General features: G+C 42.7%; 1 protein-coding gene across 1 annotated transcript in view; it reads left to right on the top strand.

Moving 5' to 3' along the window:
* CLCA1 (chloride channel accessory 1) overlaps window positions 1–20,005 on the top strand; it is a 31,257-nt gene continuing 11,252 nt past the window's right edge. Inside the window, exons 1-8 of the mRNA XM_002715528.6 lie at window positions 1–209; window positions 3,817–3,957; window positions 4,134–4,281; window positions 6,032–6,137; window positions 10,873–11,050; window positions 12,637–12,855; window positions 13,382–13,609; window positions 17,440–17,614. Of these exons, the coding sequence (XP_002715574.3) occupies window positions 48–209; window positions 3,817–3,957; window positions 4,134–4,281; window positions 6,032–6,137; window positions 10,873–11,050; window positions 12,637–12,855; window positions 13,382–13,609; window positions 17,440–17,614 (1,357 nt within the window). The 5' untranslated portion in view covers window positions 1–47. The remainder of the gene's footprint in view (window positions 210–3,816; window positions 3,958–4,133; window positions 4,282–6,031; window positions 6,138–10,872; window positions 11,051–12,636; window positions 12,856–13,381; window positions 13,610–17,439; window positions 17,615–20,005) is intronic.

Raw genomic sequence — 20,005 nt, 5'->3', positions numbered from 1 at the left:
TAAAGAAAGCTCCATTACCAGCATTTTCCAAAGGGAGATGTACAGCAATGGGGTCGTTTAAGAGTTCTGGCTTCATCTTGATCCTTCACCTTCTAAAAGGGGTCCTGAGTAATTCGCTCATTCAGCTGAATAACAATGGCTATGAAGGCATCGTCATGGCCATTGACCCCAATGTGCCAGAAGATGAAACACTCATTCAACATATAAAGGTAGGTTTAAAATGGCAATCACCTGTACTTTGGTAACTGTTTACTAATGATAATTATCACTGGAAGCCTAATGCCGTGATGGAGAAAATGTGAGTTCCCACTTCAGCTGCCCAACACTGCCAATTTATTCTTATGTCTGAGCCGCAGTGTCTTCATTTGAAGATGAGACAACAAAGGCAATGCACAGGACTCAGAGCCTGGTGCATTTGGGGTGCTTCAAAATAATGTTTGTATCTGTTGACTGTGGACCGAGTTATTCAGTTGGACACAAAGACAGAGTCAGCTCCATTGGGCAGATAATATAAGATGCACAGAGGAGAAATCCTTTGTCTGATTCTACCATAGGCACACAGCAAATGCTGCTTTTAGTCTGACTTCCAGCCCCCTTCCTTGTAATGGTAAATATGAGTCCAGGATGCACAGCCCTGATTTCAGAAGACACTGACCCCTCCAGGGGGCAGCTGAGGGGCAGCACCTCACCTTGTTACCTCTTGGGAACAGGGGTGGGTGGGGGGAAGAAGAGGCTTCCTGCTGTCAGGTGGAGGGATTAGAGAAGTTCTGGCACAGCGACAAACAACTAAGAATAAGACAAAATGCTCTGAAAACGTCCACTCTGGAATCTGGCTGCAGTGCCTCTGCGGGCACTATCTGCACAATGCAAACAATGAGGACCTCTCTTACCAGGTTTCATGAGGAGCAAAGATTAAAAAAATGCATGCATATAGAGAGAAGCTAGACATTCTGCACAGTTTTTTGCAAGTAAATCTGAAATTATCTCAAACTTTAAAAAGTTTTAAGATTTATTTTATTTATTTGTAAAGCAGAGTTACAGAGAAGGAATCAGATACAGAGAGGGAGAGATCGTCCATCTTCCAGTTCACTTCCCAAATGGCCACAACTGCCTGGGCTGGGCCAGGTGGAGGCCAAAAGCCTAGAACTCTATCAGGGTCTCCCAGGTAGGTGGCAGGGCCCAAGAACTTGGGCCACCATCTGCTGCCTCCCACACACATTAGCAAGGAGCTGGAACAGAAGTAGGGCAGGGCAGGGATTGAACTGGAGTTCTGATATGGGATGTGGATATCCCAAGCCATGGCTTAACCTGCTGCCCCACAACACCGGCCCTTAGAAAACAATTTTTTAAAAAAGGTATACATAGTGCCCAGCACATAATGAGAGTTCAATAAAAGGTGGCTGTAGTTCTGGCCACCAGCCCCCCTTTTCTCTGTCTTGATGGAAAGTTAATAGCACAAGGACCAGCAGACCCAGAGATCCCTTGCTGTAAGCAGAGACAAACCCAGGGAAGCGGAGTTGGGAGAGAGAATCATCTCACCCTGCCAGGAGTTTGTGACTTGACGATTGCAGCCACGGGGAATGGGGGATGGTGGGGACCATGCCGCCACCATGAAACTTACCTATTGAACCCAAAGACCTTCAGAGTGGCTTTGGCAAACAAGTTCACATCTTTTGAATTCTCTCAATAATCATAAACTTCGAGTGAGTTTTTGATTGCCCAAGTGGAGAAACAAACCCTGCAGATGTGGGAGGAAAATGTGGTCGTGAGTCTTGGTCTCTGGCCAGATAGCAGAGCAAACGCCCAACGAAGTGTTCATCCCTCATTGTTTTCGGGGGGTCTTCCCCCTGAGAAACGCAGGTCTCAGCACAATTATAAATGAGCCTTCTAGCTCGAGTCATAAACAAGCTGGGTGTGAGGTTCTTTGGTTCTCCCTGTTCCCCTGTCTGGAAGGAGACGCTAAGGAATTTTGGAGGAGTTGTCTGCTCAGTCACTGTGCCTGACCCCTGACTACACCCGGGGCCACCCCACTTGGTGCGCCAGCTCTGCAGAGTCTACGTATCTCCCCAGAGTTGGGAGAGCCTGGTCTCCTTTCCCGGCGACCCGTCACTCTGTGCTCCCGGGACCTTCTTTCCGAGGGGGAGGGTCTCCTCCTGTTGCCCATGTGGGGAGAGAGCCTTGAATTCCGCTTTTTAAACACTTGTAGCAGGAGCACAAGCACAAGCGCTCCTTCCCTACGGGACCGGTAGGTGGCGCTGCAGCAGTTCCAGCCACAGCACCTGCTCTCGCCCGTGTTAACCGTAGTTGATGAAGAAACCGAGTATGCTTCCCAGGGCCAGCAGGGGAGAGGCAGAGAGAAGCATGCTCTCTGGCTCTCCCTCCCTCTCCCTTTATCTGTTTGTCACTGCGTATCTCCCTGTCTCTCTGCTTCTCTCTTTCTCTGTTTCTCTCTCTCTCTCACAACACACACGTTACACAGTGTGAGCACTTGTGTATTTCAGGATATCTTCAATGCCTGGGAGCCCAGTTACTGCTTGTCTTGGCACTGCTCTAAGTGTGTCACTCACTGTAACCACTTCATTTGTTCATTCCATCAATTAGTCAATCATTTAACAAGTATTTGCAGAGCCTTTACATTATATCCAGTACTAGGAGGAGTCCCTGCACTAAAAGATTATTCCAGTTGATGTTTCTGTTGAAACAGAAAACAAGTGCTTCCATGCTACTTATTCTTCCTAGAAGTATTCATATTTCACAAGTCAAATCACAACGTGGCCACACTCTAACACAGGAAATTGTACACCCACTTTCCAACTTTTTGGTAATTCTGACTTTTTATTTTTTTGGATGATACAATGATGAATTCGCCTAAAGATTGTTAAAAATCTGGGGGGTGGGCAACGAAATTCAAATTATTAAGAACACTTTTAAAAATGAGCAAGCTGGGGCTGGCTCTGTGGCATAGCTGGTGGAGCCACTGCCTGCGATGTCGGCATCCTATATGGGCACCAGTTCAAGCCCTGGGTGCTCCATTTCTGATCCAGCTTCCTCCTAATGGCCTGAGAAAAGCAGTAGAAGATGGTCCAAGTCCTTGGGCCCCTGCAACCATGTGGGAGACCCAGAAGGAGCTCCTGGCTCCTGGCTTTGGGCTGGCCCAGCCCATTGTGGCCACTTGGGCAGTGAACCTGTGGATGGGCAAGTGAAAGATCTCTCTCTCTCTCTCTTTCTCTGTGTAACTCTGCCTTTCACATAAATAAAATAAATCTTGAAAAAATTAAATTTCAGAATTTTTGCAAAAAGCACCAGGTGCTGAAATCCCATTAGGTTTCTCTCCATTACTGCTGGCTGTGAGACCTTGAAAATTATACTCTTCAGTTCTCAGTTCTCCCTCAAAGGGTTATTGATCCTCAAAGGATCACATGAAATGAAGCTAATCACTGACTTCGCTGGTGTTAAGGAAACATTATTCCTAGTGCGTCACCTGCTAGGCTTCGCTTTCCCCTCATGACGACCTATCAGCTAGTCACTACAATATTTTCTGTCTTATAAACGGGGAAGCTGAGGCTCAGAATTAGAAAGTGCCTGGTGTCCTGCAGTGAGCGGTGACGTTAGGGCCAGCATCTGCACAGGGTGATGCAGAGGACGGGCGCAGCTAAGCAAGTTCACTGATACTGTTCAGGAAAGTATTCTCACAGCTCCCCTTCTCACCTTGACACCAGCTGTCTTTGAAAACGCGAAGTACAGGCGTGACCGTGAATGGCTGGGAATGCAGTCTGCTCTCAGCCACGATGGTTACCGTGTTTTCTTCCTTCCCAGGACATGGTGACTCAGGCATCTCCGTACTTGTTTGAAGCTACAGGAAAAAGGTTTTATTACAAGCATGTTGCCATTTTGATTCCTGAAAACTGGAAGACAAAACCTGACTATGTGAGACCAAAACTGGAGACCTACAAAAATGTGAGAACACGAAATTCTTTCAAGTTCCATTCCACACACCCCAACCTGCAATGCAGGGTTTTAAAATCAAAATACTCTACAACCAAATGAAGTGCTTTCCAAATACTCCAGGGTGAATGAGCTCAACCTGCTTGCTTAGAGTCTGCTGTAATTAAGAGCTTTTTCTTAAATTTCAGGCTGATATCCTGGTTGCTGCACCAGATCCTGCAGGGAATGACGAACCTTACACTGAGCAGATAGGAAAGTGTGGGCAACGGGGAGAAAGGATTCACTTCACTCCCGACTTCATAGCAGGAAAAAAGCTGCCTGAATATGGACCACAAGGTACGGGACATATCGAATCTTCAACTACATTTCTCAGGATGTAAGAATTTTGCTTTGAGTAAGCACATAAAAGTGAAGGAAACTACTGCATATAAATTCACTGAGATAACATTTTCTTTCACTTATAGTCGGAATTCAGTATAGTCCAATTTTCAGTTAGAAATTCAATTTCTCAACTTTTACACATTTTAAATGTATTATTTTAATTTTTATCATTTTTTGTCACACCAGATGATAATTGTAAAACAATTTAATGCCTAATCAGTTTCTGTGGAGATGCAAGGAGATGCATCCAGAGGAATAAAAATCTGCCTGCAATTTGTGTGGTGGCCACCAGATGGCAGACATCCACAGTGCGTTCAGACTACATTTACATTTTTTTTTTTTTTGGTAGTGTGACTAGATTTATTATTTTCCCAATCTGTTGTGGACTGATAGCTTTTAAAATACAATAAAAATGAATTAGTAGAAAAATAAAATACAAAACAAATAGTTCCAATTTTTTTACTTTCTTTTTTTTAACTTTTATTTAATGAATATAAATTTCCAAAGTACAGAATATTGATTACAATGACTTCCCCCTCATAACGTCCCTCCAACCCGCAACCCTCCCCTTATCCACTCCCTCTCCCCTTCCATTCATGTCAAGATTCATTTTCGATTCTCTTTATATACAGAAGATCAGTTTAGCATCCATTAAGTCAAGATTTCAACAGTTTGCTCCCACACAGAAACATAAAGTGAAAAATACTGTTTGAGTACTAGTTATAGCATTAAATCTCAATGTACAGCACACTAAGGACAAAGATCCTACATGAGGAGTAAGTGCACAGTGACTCCTGTTGTTGACTTTGAAAGAAGGGTGAGAGTCTTCCAGGCAGAGACAGGGGAAGAGGGAGTCTAAGAAGGGGGGAAAAAAGGATCAGAGATGAGCAAGTGTGTGGTGCTGTCCAGCAAATAAAATCAGGATTTCATTGCAATTACAATATTTTGAAAGCAGTTGATGGCAGCAGGAATTAGGGTTGTGAAGAGGGGCAGAACCTGAATCATCAGGGACCTAGTCTTCCATGTTAAGGAGCTGGACTTGGGGTCTGGTGCAGTGGGTTAAAGCCTGGGGCTGCAGTGCCAGCATCCCACTTGGGCACTGGTTCTAGTCCTGGCTGCTCTGCTTTCGATCCAGCTCTCTGTTATAGCCTGGGAGGGCAGCGGAGGATGGCCCAAGTGTTTGAGCCCCTGCACCCATGTTGGGGACCCAAAGGAGGCTCAAGGCTCCTGGCTTCTGACTTCGGATCAGCTCAGCTCTGGCTGTTGCAGACATTTGGGGAGTGGACCAGCAAATGGAAGCTCTTTCTCTCTCTGTGTAACTCTGTCTTTCAAATAAATAAAATGAATCTTTTTTTAAAAAAAAAGGATCTGGACTTAACCCCTATACCCTGAGCATTTAGCATCTGATTGGTGTGTGTTCCACTGAACTGAGCTGCGTGAGGACAGGGCTGCTGTTTCATCTTAGGATGAAGAACTGCTTGGCACCGAGTAGGTGCCTAAACATTTGATAAAGCCAAAGTTAGTACATATGTATTACATAAATGTACAATTATCACCTTAGATCTCTCCAAGGAAATCAAGCCTTTCATTAATGGTTATTAATACGAAAGCATCATAAATGTTCGGAAGAATGGTTTTCTCCCAGTGCGAGAAGGAAATGTTGCCATTGCCATTGTCATCAGGTGTTTACAACATTTCCTCACAGGTAGGGTGTTTGTCCACGAGTGGGCTCATCTGCGATGGGGAGTATTTGATGAGTACAATAACAATGAGAAATTCTACTTATCCAATGGGAAAAGAGAAGCAGTAAGGTATGTATATTTTCATTTCACTTTTCCTAAACTGTTTCAAACTACAACCGATTTTCCCCTTCATTGATTACTTTTAAACCATCAGTTTTTCTTTTATTTTTCTAATTTCTTCTCTTAGTGCTGTCCTTTTCAGATTTCCGCAAATCCACCATTTTTGTTTACAAGTGCTTCTTAATGTAATTCTCTACTCCAAATCATTTGCCTTATTAAAAACGTGTGTCAACTACAGAAACTTCGTCTTCCTGAGCCAGAGTCAGAGATGTAAACAAGCGCTAACCAGACTCTTCGTGGCCAGAAAGGAAGAATGGTATCTGTGTGGGCTCCATCAGTAGGAATGGGTATGGCAACTGTGGAACTCATCTGAAAAATAATCCAAATATTAGAAGAAAACCAAACCCCTCCGAGTTTGAACCAAACCCTGTATAGTAGCAGCAGAAAGCAAGCTCAACGCATGGAAGTACTCGTGGCTGCCCTGGTTTTACCGGCATGTTCTTGCAACCAGTGGCTTCATTGCACGTGGACTGAGCTAGTGCAGACATCAAGTGACGGGACTTCCAAATCTACTTGACTTCTCAAAAAAAAGACCTACTTTATTTACTTGAAAGGCAGAGTGAGAGAGAGAGGAAGAAAGAGCTCTCTGTCTGCTCATTCATTCCCCAGTGCCTGCAACAGCTAGGGCTGGGCTAGACACATGCAGCATGTCTTTTCCACATTAGCAAAACTAACTTGATAACCATGTCCTCTTAAAAACAAATTTTTAGTATTTAATAGTATATTTAATAATATTTAATAGTTTGTGCTATTTATTTTCTAAACTTTTAAATGAATTTTAAGATTTAAAAGCAATCAAAGCAACTACAAAAATGATAATACAGCCCACAACAGATGGTTACTTACTAGCATGATATATTTTGTCTATTGAAAGCCATCATATTTAATAGCGAATGACTAGAGACATTCTCAGAAATAAGATAAAGATGGCTGCTATTACCACCATTATCTAAATTTGCTTATGAAGTTGTATCCAATGCAATAACACTTGAAACCTGGGAGATATGAAAAGAGATACCAAAAGAGAAGAGAAAAAATGGCTTTTTAAGCAGATGATGTGTGGGCCACTTAGAAAACCCAAGGGAATAAATTAAAATTAAAATTGACAAGAGAATTCAGTAAGATGACCAGGTACAAAATAAATATTCAATTGTTCCTCATATTAGCAATATCTAATTTAGAAATATAGTAGAAAAATTATTTTACTCAAAAGAGCAATTACAGTATAGTAGAAATAGGAAGAACTCAAAGAAATGTAGAGGACACACTTAAAACATTATAAAACCTTCTGAATTATTTAAAAGTAAACTAAAATAAATTGAGAGACTTTCAATCCATGGAAGAAATAAGTTCAAGCAAAATTAATACATAGGTTTTATGAAACTCTAGTTAAAAGGACATCCATTTTTATCTTATTGTGAAAATCCTAGAAGTCATTCAGTGGATGGTAACTAAGAATATTTTCAAAAAGGAATACTAATCAAGGGGGCTTTACTTTCCAAATTTTAAATATACTATAAAACTGTATGAATGGAAACAACATGGACTGACAGACAGGTAGACATAATACACATATATAATTTGCTATTTCATATAGGAAGAATTACAAATCCATGTGGAAAGGTAGGATTTTTTAAGACATCATGATAATTTGAACTATATGGGGAAAATTAACAGATCCCCTTCCAATTACATGGACCCATCAAATATTTTAAAAATCATAATGAAAACCAGAGTATAAATAAATAGTAAATCCCTATAGAATGAATTTCTTCTATGCATTCAAGAAATGGAAAAATACACAACTAAAATGTACTCGATTGCATATAAAGTGAAAGTTTCATGGCACACAAACCAAATATAAGCTAAATAAAAAAATAAAAAACAGAAAAAGTTATTGCAAAAATTTTTTTTAAAGATTTATTTATTTATTTGAAAGTCAGAGTTGCACAGAGAGAAGAGAGGCAGAGAGAGAGCAAGAGAAGTCTTCCATCTGCTGCAAAAATTTGTAAAAACAGGCTTTTAAATTAAAAAATTTTTTAAAGATTTACTTATTTATGTGGAAGGCAGTTACAGAGAGGCAGAGGAAGAGAGAGATCTTCCATCCAGTGGTTCACTCCCCAAATGAGTGCACTGGCCATAGCTAGGCCATCTGAAGCAAAGAGCCAGGAGCTTCTTCCGGATCTCCCACTCAGGTGCAGGGGCCCAAGGATCTTCTACTGCTTTCTCAGGCCACAGCAGAGAGCTGGATCAGAAGTGGAGCAGCTGGGACTCTAATGAGTGTCCACATGGGATGATGTACTGCATGCTGTGGTTTTTCCTGCTATGCCACAGTGTTAGTCCCTAAATTTAAAGTTTTTTTAAACTAAGCTTAATATTATAACACATAAACAGCTTTTGAAAATCAGTGAAACAATAACACCCTAATAGAAAAAACATATAAAAAAGAATAAAAAATTCACAAAAGAAGAAATAAAAACGAGGGCCAATATTGTGGTGCAACAGAGTAAGCTACCACCTGAGATGCCAGCATCCCCTATGAGGGTGATGGTTTGAGTTCCAGCTGCTCTATCTCCAATCCAGCTCCCTGCTAATGCACCTTGGAGTGCATCCAAAGATGTTCTAAATACTTGGGCCCCTGCCAACCACCTGGGAGAACCGGAAGAGTTCTAGTCTCCTGGCTTCAACCAGGCCCACCCATGGCCATTGTGCCCATGTGGGGAGAGAAACAGCTGATGGCAGATCTGTCTCTGTCTGTCTGTCTCTCTCTCTCTGTAACTCTGCCCTTCAAATAAATACATAAATCTTAATAAAAAGAAAACAAAATAAAAAGGGCCAAGAAACACTTAAAAATATTCCTATTTACTATTGGTCAAAGAAATGCAAATTTAACAAAGATGAAAGTCGTTTATTACCTAGTAAGTTACTGTGCATAGGATGAGAGCTCTTATACATGATTGTTAGAGGCATCAATTGGAAGTTTTCTAGAAAGCAATTTGTATGACAGATGTCAAATACCTACCATTTTTCTCATTTCTTGACCCAGCAATTTCATGTTTAAAAATCCATTTTAAGGAAATAATAACAGGCTTTATAATATGTAATCTGTGGGATCTAACCCTTTACTCCGCAGCTCAATCATGTGGCAAACTTAGAAATGTAGTCAAAAATCTTATGTATAGCTTTGTTTATTCATTGGTGTTAATGCATCTTTTTAGTATTGATGAATTGTGGAGAACTGAAACTAATTAGGTTGAATATATATTAAAGTATAAAAATATATGAAATTGCTAAAATAACATTTGAAATAATATTGAACTATATTATTTTTTAAATAGATTCACATATTAAGGTGTTTTAAAGTATTTATTTATGGGGGCTAATCCTCTGCCTGTGGCGCCAGCATCCTATATTGGTTCCAGGTTCTAGTCCCAGTTGCTCCTCTCCCAGTCCAGCTCTCTGCTCTGGCCCGGGAGGACAGTGGAGGATGGCCCAGGTGATTGGGTCCCTGCACCCGTGTGGGAGACCAGGAGGAAGTACCTGTCTCCTGGCTTCAGATCGGCTCAGCACCAGCCGTAGCGGCCATTTAGGGGGTGAACCAACGGAAGGAAGATCTTTCTCTCTGTCTCTCTCTCTCACTGTCTAACTCTACCTGTCAAATAAGTAAATATATATATATTTATGTGTTTGTTTATTTATTCAAAAGAGTTGCAGGGAGAGAGAGAGAGAGAGTGAGAGAGAGAGAGAGATGTCTTCCATCTGCTTTTCACTCTTCAAATGGCTGCAATGGTTGGGGTTTGGCCAGGTTGAAGCCAGGAGCCTGGAATTCCTTCTGGGTCTCCCACATAGGTCAGGGGCCCAAGGATTTGGGCCATCTTCTGCTGATTTTCCAGGTGTATTAGCAGGGAGCTGGATCAGAAATGGGGAAGCTAGGACTTGAACAGGCACTGACGTGGGATGCTGGCATTGCAGGCAGCGGCTTAACCCGCTATACCACAAAGCAGACCCCTTGCATATTAAGTTTTTTAAAAGCAGAAAACAAAGCTATATGTGAAATACACTGATATATAGGAAAAGGAGAAAATACTCAATATGTTAATGGTGATTTATTTCTCATAGTGACATGGTTTTATCTTTTCTTTTTTATGCTTTTTGCTATTTTTCAAATTTTTTATACTGCTCATACAATATTGAAATACTCAGAAATATAGCTAAAAGAAGATATATATATATATATATAATAGAAGCAAAACGCATTAGCATATAACATACAAATTCTAAATAACTGTGAATATATAAGAACAATGCAAAAACCATAGGAAACAGACTAATTAGAAAGTAAACAAGCAAATAGGAAATGTCAGCAAGTGTTTGGGGAAACAAAAGAGAACCCCTGATTTTCCAGGGATTAGGAGGTGCCTAAGGACTCTGATCCTTATTAATAATGCAAACAGCAGGCCTAAGTCAGATGTAGCTTTCAGCCTCATAGAAACAAATTCGAATACTGTTTTGTGAGCACAAAATGAATGATGAAAATTCAATATTTTGGGACTGCAGGCCAACATGTTTGTTTCTTGGGCTGTGGAAGGGAATCATAGACGAGGCGATCTCAGAGACTAGGCATGGAGCCTCACGCTTTGAAACTATCCCATGACGTAGACATCTAACCTTCATATGTTTTCAGATGCTCAGCAGCTATCACTGGTAAAAATGTTGTGAATAAGTGTCAAGGAGGCAGCTGTATCAGAAAGCTGTGCAGACCCGACCCCCAAACAGGGCTGTATGAAGAAGGATGTGTGTTCATACCCAACAAGCAGCAGAAGGAGAAGGCATCCATAATGTTTGCACAAAGCATCGATTCAGTAAGTACCTTCATGTTGTCTTCCCCTGGATGCTTACACATTTGGTAAGGTTTTTTCCCTCAGGGACTCCCAGGAAAGACCAGTTTTAGTGGAAAATCTAAAGAAACCATCAGTTTTAAGGGAAAAAGCACCAGCTCCCAGCTTTCAGATGAGCTCAGAGTTCAAAATCGGGAATAAAATCCTCTTTCTACCCCTTTCTATGTCCGTTCTTCCTTCTCCATCATCCCCCTCCTGCTATCTTTTAGTTTATGTGCTTAGAATTACTTCAAATGCCCTTACAGGCATACAAGCAAGCAAATTCTTAGTTAAGTAAGAAATTTATCCAGAAATAATAGGCAGTTCTTTTAATTAGCTATTAAAAACAAGGCCAGAAGTTCTTACTTGACAGAGATCTTTCAGCCTGCATATTTGCCTTTGGTTGCTAACAGATTTTCTGTTTTTGTAAGAGTATTGGTGCCCTTAAAAGTTTGTATAAAGTTTTACTAGCTTTAAACAATTTTAAAATACATTGGTACTTTAAAATTTTTTTTTCATTTCATTTGAAAGGCACAGAGACATAGAGAGAGGCAGAGATAGACATAGAAAGATCTTCCATCTGTTGGTTCACTCCCCAAATGCCCACAATAGTCAGGGTTGAGCCAGGCTGAAGCCAGAGTCCAAAACTCAATCCAAATCTGCCAAATGGATGACAGGAGCCCAAGTATTTGAGCCATCACCCACTGCCTCCCATGGTGCACACTAGCAGGAAGCTGGAATCAGAAGCAGGGGCAGGACTGGAATCAAGGTACCCCAAGGGTATGTTAACTGATGCACCAAATGCCTGCCCCCACTGTTTTGTTACTTTTATTTTTAAAAATAATTTATTTATTTGAAAGGCAGAGTGACAGAGAGAGAGAGAGAGAGAGAAGGAGAAGTGATGGGGTAGGGGGAGGGAGAGGCCGTGGAATGCATTGCTCTTGGTTAGTTTGCAAGGGAAAAAAACGTAGGAAAACTCCGTTTCCTGTTTGGACACATAGAGGCAACATCAAGTTGGGAAATACTTAGGAGGAAGGATAGCAGAGTTGGAGAAAGACCAAGAGTTCAATTACAAACACGTTGAGTTTGAGAAGCCTGTGGGGCATCCAAGTGGATTTTGGAGAGAGCTGGAATGTTGGGTGCTTAATGTTGAAACTGGGAGTCCAGGTGAGCGAGTGGGAAGGAAGAGAAGCTTGGTAGTGCAAGGACGGAGAACAAAGATGCTCCCAGGAGAGGAGTGCTAAAGGGTGGCTGGAAGAGAGAGGGGATGGTCTCTCCTGGACACTTTGAGAGTAGGGTGGGAGCCCCCATAACAGGTAGAGATTACCAAGGAGTAAAAAGGATCTAATGATGCAGAAGACATGGTTTGAAACAGGGAATCTGAGTTACAATTATGATTTTCCCCAGGAGCGTTCTACAGTGATTGTGGGGATTGAGCCAAGGTTATGGGTTAACAGGGCAGCCTGGGGAGAACAGGAACTTAAAATACTTTTGATAAAAATTTGAAATATTTCATTCAAATTCTATGATTTTAGCTTACCACATGTATATCATTTTATTGACAATTTCAGGTGGTTGAATTCTGTACAGAACAAAACCACAATAAAGAAGCTCCAAACTTGCAAAACCAAAAATGCAATTTCCGAAGCACGTGGGAAGTGATCAGTGATTCTGAGGACTTCAAGAAAACCACTCCCATGACAACCCAGCCACCCACTCCCACCTTCTCACTGCTGCAGATCGGACAAAGAATCGTGTGTTTAGTCCTGGATAAGTCTGGAAGCATGTCGGTACGTTCAGTGACGCTCGGTCTTTTGGGTGCTGGCCACAGACATGTGTGCAATCTGTGTGATCTGGACCACAACGTGGAACTCACTGGAATAAACACACCCCCAAGGGTCAAAGCAGTTACAACAACATTGCCAGCAGAAACGCCCAAATCAGCTGTGTCCACAGAGATTGAGACAAGTTAAATTAGTTTTTAACTATGAGCAAAGATTTGATGAGTGACATGAGTTTCACTTTGTGCTTCCCTGACAATATACAGGGTCTAGAGTTCTATGTAGGACTTATCTAGAATTCTCACTAGAGCATTGAACCTTAATGGTTGTGTAATCTGGCTTTAAGTTTTGCTGCTTAAACAAAGCCCCCTTAAATTTTACCTAAAATTAAAGATGCTGCCAAATACAAATGAGAAACATTCCCCTAGAAAGATATGATACCTCAAGTAAGCTTGCTGTCATTTTACTCTGCATTGAGTCAGCCACTTCCAAATCCTTCTCTCCTGTTCTGAGTTTGTCCTCCTTCTCCATTCAGAGTGACAACCGCCTCAATCGACTGAATCAAGCAGGCAAGCTTTTCCTGCTGCAGACCATTGAGCAGGGGTCCTGGGTTGGGATGGTGACCTTTGACAGTGCTGCCCAAGTACGAAGTGAACTCAGACAGATCAAGAGTGGCACCGACAGAGAAGCACTCACCAAAAGCTTACCCACAGTGCCCTCGGGAGGGACATCCATCTGCTCTGGGCTCCGAGTGGCATTTTCGGTAAGACATGTATCCCGATCATACTTTGCAACATCTGCAATCTATGTTTCTTAAGAAATTTCCATTCCTGGTGATTCCCTACATGCCTAGTGGCTCACTGAATTAGACAGCCAAGAGCAGAGCAATAGTTCAAATGCTGCAAAGACACAGGTCTCCAAAGCTCTTGTTAACTAATTCGTTCATGCATTTGTGCTTTCTGCATCTGTACATTTGTGCCTGCATTCCAAATATTCATACTGCACCCTCTGCTTGCCTGGCTCTTTGCTGGCACTAAGAATACCAGGAGGTCCAAACAGACACTACCCCTCCTGTCCTGGAGCTTGTATTTTTATTGGTAGGGTCATGCTATCCACATGGTAACACAAGTAAGTGTACATGCACAAACTACAATACAGCTTTGAGAAACTCTTTCAATCCAGATATTGTCAAGCTCTTTATTTAGTAGATCCATTAAGTCTTTGACTTTAATGCAAATTATAATTATGTTATCTCAAAAACTGAGTTTTTAAATTTTAAAAAGGTGCATGAGGATCTTCTAAGGGGAAGAGACCCTGTGAGTATGATTCAACTTTGAGGCAGCTGAATATTCAGGCTTTTCAGCAAATTGGACCCCCTTTTGGGAAAGCAAATGGTTTATTTATGGAACAGGAGGACTTAGAAACTGCAAATAAGATTGTCCTGGGGTCATATTTAAAGGTCTCATCTGACCATCCAATCACACTGTCCCTCTACTTAGATATCAATGTCTTCATTTTTCAGTGCAATTAACTTAAAATTCCTCCATCAAATATTTAAGGTCCTTCAGGATAAAGCTCCCGCCCACCTTTCCAGGCTGCCAGGCACCCTGAGTTCAAGCAAATTGAATCACCTGTCCTTCGGAGCTTCCACTCTTTTGCCAGGTTCATCCTCACCATGAGTTCTTCTTCCTCCTTTCTTTTCACCTCAAGTCACAGCATTCTGCAAAGAGTCATCACTATCCCATCTGATCCTGACATCTCTCTTTGTCCTTCCAACTCTATAGAACCTCTCTCTCTGAATCGTATGACTGTTTTCTTTAAAAATGCCTCTGTGACTTGTAAACTCTTCTGTCTTAGACTCTAACCATGTGTTTCAATCAAGCATAACTTCTTTAGGGGTAGGGCTTCTCTTTTTACCTCCCAGACTGTGGGCATATATCATTTATACAGGAGATCCTAATAAGTAAATTGAATTGTTATTTAATGCACTAATAACACCTGATGCTTAATTGCTACAAACATGGAATGCTGTATTCTAGGTATACATAGAATATATACAACATTCTGTGTTTGTTTAGAGCCCGCCTCACTACATAAAACAAAGAATGGAGGCTGAAAGAGACTGGTCAGCCTAGGGACTCAGAACCTCGAAGTATCTTGGCAGTTCTGCCCTCTGCCTGCTCTTCTGGCACGACACATGCTACTGGGGCTGCCCCACCTTCCTGAGTGGCAGTGGGGACCTGTAGTTTCCAGCTCACACTGCTTGCTGTGGACACTGGGCTGGACCATCTCCTCGAATGCTGCCTGCCCTTCTGGCCCTTACATTCCTCCTTGAAGCTCAGTTCTCCTAAAGGAGTTTCTATCACATTCACAGTCAGCAGCAAAACCCTCCTCCAGAGCCTGTACACATCTGGGCTCCATTGCCTGTGCCACCCACTCAAGCTTTGATTAAGGAAGCAAATGAGGGAGGAAAACAGCCCAGGAAATCCCTGGTGTGCTGTACTCAACTCCTACTATGCAAAACCCTGAGAGAGATGACTCATGCCACATGGTGTCCAGAACTTCGGGCTCGGCATTTTCCATTCAGATGTGTGACAGAGCATGTGAGAGATGCAATAGAAATTTAGAAGAGTGCTCCTCCTCCCCTGGAGTCTGGCAATGCGGCAGAGGGCCTTGGCTCCTGCACTCTGTTCAAGTCTCTGTTGCTGGCTGCTGCTGGCTGCTGCAGGACCCTGGTCGGGTCTCTTTTGGGCTCCTTGTGGTGATGTCTGCTGTGGTTACAGAACCTGTTCTCCTGGCTTGATCAGGGCCCAATGGTCCTCCTCAGCTGCCTTAGCCCCACTCTGGCTGTCACTGTTGGGGTAGAGCCTTGAGCACACCAAGTCTCCCACCTGCCTCCACCTCAGGACTAGGTGCTCTCTCACCTGCCGCTGATCAGTTCAGCTGCCTCTCCCACCCCTGCACCTTGGTCAGACCAAGATCATGACCAGCGCTGACAGGCTCCTGGGCTCTGGGCTCCTTCATGTGCTGACAGTCACAGTTCTCCTGATTTCCCATGTCATCAGAAACTGCCATGGGGGTGGGGGGGCAGTCTCATCTCAGTCCAAGCAGGTAACGGGGCAGAAGCCTCCTCTGCCCTCAACTTTCCTTTCCTAATGAAGTCGCCTTCCCTCTCTGAGATTCTGGTCTGAAGAGAGGAAGTTATAGGATTTGAGGTTGATTACTTACTTTATTTCTGGATCTTTCCTGCCATTCTTGCTTGAAGATTTATTTTATTTATTTGAAAGGCAGAGTTACAGAGAGGCAGAGAGAGAGAGAGAGAGAGAGAGAGAGAGAGAGAGAGAGAGAGACAGGGAATCTCATCCCTCTGCTGGTTCACTTCCTAAATGGACAATGGCCAGGGATGGAACAGGCCAAAGCCAGGAGACAGGAGCTTTATCTGGGTCTCTCACGTGGGTGCAGGGGCCCAAGGACTTGGGCCATTTTCTGATGCTTTCTTAGGTGCATTAGAGGGAGCTGGATTGGAAGTGGAGCAGCCAGGACTTGAACCAGTGCCCATGTGGGATGCCAGCACTGCTGATGGCAGTTTAACCCTTTTTATGCCACAACACAGGCCCCTTCTGCCACTCTTTTTGAGAAAAACACAAACTTCGTCTTCTTAAATAGATAAAGCATTCTTGTATCTAATTTTCATTCATAATCATCTTCAACATAGGCCAAAGGAATAAACTCTCTACATCATGTTAAAAAATGTCATCTGAGTTACAGGGAAAGTTGGGATGTGGGTGTCATGACAATTAGGGACTGGAGATTATTTTGCTTTAATCAGAAGGGATATTAAAAATTTTTAGGCCGGCGCCGCAACTCACTAGGCTAATCCTCCACCTTGCGGCGCCAGCACACCGGGTTCTAGTCCTGGTCGGGGCACCGGATTCTGTCCCAGTTGCCCCTCTTCCAGGCCAGCTCTCTGCTGTGGCCAGGGAGTGCAGTGGAGGATGGCCCAAGTGCTTGGGCCCTGCACCCGTATGGGAGACCAGGAAAAGCGCCTGGCTCCTGGCTTCGGATCGGCACAGTGCGCCGGCTGTGGCGGCCATTGGAGGGTGAACCAACGGCAAAGGAAGACCTTTCTCTCTGTCTCTCTCTCACTGTCCACTCTGCCTGTCAAAAAAATAAATAAATAATAAATTAAAAAAAAATTTAATAACTCATGTCACCTGGGTAATCTAAACCAATATAAACCAATATAAAATATGTCCCCCAAATATAATCCCCATGAAGTGAGCGTGGTTTCTGAAGGCATCGTGGATGCTTGGGAAGCCTGTCAAGGAGAGATCAGGTGAAGGAAACTAAAATATTGATGCCTCATAGCGTCTGATTCCTAGACCTGCCCTGAATCCCACAGCACCCTTCCCTGAAGCTCTGGCTGAGAGAAAGGAGGATTGTTGAAGTCCATGAATGGAGTAGTGTAAAATCATATCATCGCAAAATAGAGATTCAGCCCTCTGACTCTTTGGTTTGTTCCCTCTTGTGTCATCGAAGTGCAGTTTTCATGAGCTCCCTGGCCACCCTGAATCCCATGGTTCCTGTCCTTAGGTGATTAAGAAGAAATACCCGACAGATGGCTCTGAGATCGTGCTGCTGACCGATGGCGAGGACAACACCATAAAAGTGTGCTTTGATGAAGTGAGGCAAAGTGGAGCCATCATCCACACAGTGGCCCTGGGGCCATCCGCGGCTCTGGAACTAGAGGAGCTGTCCAAAATGACAGGTGAGAGAGTGCCTGTTGACAGTGCTGTGCTGCTTCTGCCCCTGGACCGAGAGCTCCAGTGCACTAGGAGAGGAGAAAAGGATACCGGTGGGAGGGTCATCTTCCTGGCCATCCAGATGCTCTGACACCCAAGTGGCCCTGAGAACTAACTCCTCCCATTTATTTTAAGGCCTTGATTCTAAGACTGGAGCGGTCTAGAGACGATGGGACCAACACAGCCGTCTGATGGGAACTCGGGGCTCTCTTTCCAGGCATCTTTTAAGAACTAGAAAAATCTAATAGGTTAACCAAGAGCCATTTCCTTCCAGTTGTCAGCTGGCCAAGAGACCTGTGCCCACAGATGACCAGTCTCTAATACATACTACTAAACTGCAAGTTTTGTGTTAGCAATAGCAAGAGCAATGAGGCACAAAGAAGTGGGCCTTCAACTTTACCCAGGGAAAGTTGAAGATAGAGGCTAAGAAGGAAGACAGGGGCTGGTGAACAATATCAATGGCCACTGAAAAGGTAGCTCACAATGCAGTTTCTTCATAACATGCTAATGTATGGTGCACCTGACTCGCAGACACAGACAGTTGGTTGAAATAGACCCTGTTTGTTCTTGGCTTCTTTAGCACAGTAGGTGAGCACAATTTTTTTTTTCTGTTTTTATACTTGATCTTAGCCAAAAGACTGAGAAGTTGTATCTTTCTATTTTTAAATTTAGAGACAATACTGCGAATACCAAAGATTTACACTAAGCAATTACCTTCTGAGACAGCTAAAATAACAGAACTGTTTGAGTTCAATACTATTTGTGCTGGGCTGGGTTTCCCAGAAGCAGAGCCTGAGACAGAGATTTGGGTGCATGGGACGGACAGAAGGAGAGCTTCAGGAGAACGGGAAGGAGGGCAAAATGGGTTGAGGAAGGAGCGTAGGGTGGATGTGGACTTTGTCAGATTCTAGCTGAAGCCTGATCCCACGGAGGCTCTGCATGATTGTTAGGGTCTAAAAAAAAAAAGCCCACCGCCCGAGGAACGACTCCAAGAGACTTTTTCTCTCATGCAACCAGCAAAGAGTTAAATTTATTGATCCAACATGTTGGGGCCCTCTGACAAGGACAGAGGAGCCATGAGGAACTACAGCATAGGGTTTATAAAGGCAAAAACCGCAAAATCCGGAGGGGGGAGAGAATACACGGTTGCTAAGTGGCTGCTAAAATCTTACAATCAGCAATTATGATTTTAAGACATAGACAAATCACATCTTCATTATTAGCCCAGGTAACCCAGGTGCAACCTTTCTACTTTTAAGCTTGAGCAATCATGCTAGGGGGTTTTTGTGCGTTGCCAAGGGTGATGTAGTACACTGCTATTGTCCGACTATTTGAGATCATAGTTTCAGACCAGAGTCTCACGGTGGGGGGGTTGCTTTCCCAGAATGCAGTCTCAAGTGCTCCAAAATGGAGTCCCTACTGTCAAGGTGCTACTTTACTCTATCTTATTTTCACAGCTGCACCAGGAAGGTTTAAACCTGTAAGCTTAAGCTTAACTTTTTACACCTGCACATATACAATTTTAACTCTTCATGATGAGTGCATGGCAGACTTGATGCCACAGTCATTGGCTGTGGATGTCAGGGCAAGGAAAAGGTGAGGGGTATTTTTACTCCAGGCAGGGTGGCCCCTTTGGTAAGGTAATGCTCTGGAAAAGGAGGCACCTAAAAGCTATTAGCAGCCAATACTTAAAGAAGGGAAAGATGCATCACACAGGTAAGGGGGTATGGGCGAGACGTCAATGGTGTTACTGAAATACCTTCCTTAAGGTTGGATAGAATTTCAACAGTTTGCTTATTTTTATAAAATGTATTTATTTAAAAACCCACAATGAGGTTTCACCTCAATTAGAATGGCTATCATCAAAAATCAAAAAATAACGAATGCTATCAAGGATGTGGGGAAAAAGGTACCCTAGTACACTGTTGGTGGGAATGTAAGCTAGTATAAGCATCATGGAAGACAGTATGGAGATCCTCAGAAATCTGAAAATAAAGAAATTATGGTATATATACATGATGGAATACTAATCAGCCATAAAAAGAATGAAATCTTGTCGTTCATAGCAAAATAGATGCAACTGGAGACCATTATGCTTAGTGAAATAAGCCAACCCTCAAAGGACAAATATCATGTTTCCTTCATTAGTGATAACTAATGTAGAGAATACAAAAATACAATGTATATGAGTGAAACTGACATTTTGAGATTTGGTTATTGTTTGTAGCTCCTGTCTATACGCCTGAGCAACAGTGGTTATTCCAGCTACTAATTGTTAAATCCTTTATTTAGTGGAGGATTAGGTTTTTGATTATAAACTGCATTGAAAGTATGTCATTATAAAAATTAAAAGAAAA

Source organism: Oryctolagus cuniculus, chromosome 7, assembly GCF_051225735.1.
Source record: "Oryctolagus cuniculus isolate XC-2025 breed Fujian yellow rabbit chromosome 7, ASM5122573v1, whole genome shotgun sequence".
In the NCBI taxonomy this organism is placed as follows: Eukaryota; Metazoa; Chordata; class Mammalia; order Lagomorpha; family Leporidae; genus Oryctolagus; species Oryctolagus cuniculus.
Note: the sequence above shows the minus strand (reverse complement) of the source record. Positions and strands in the feature narration are given on the sequence as shown.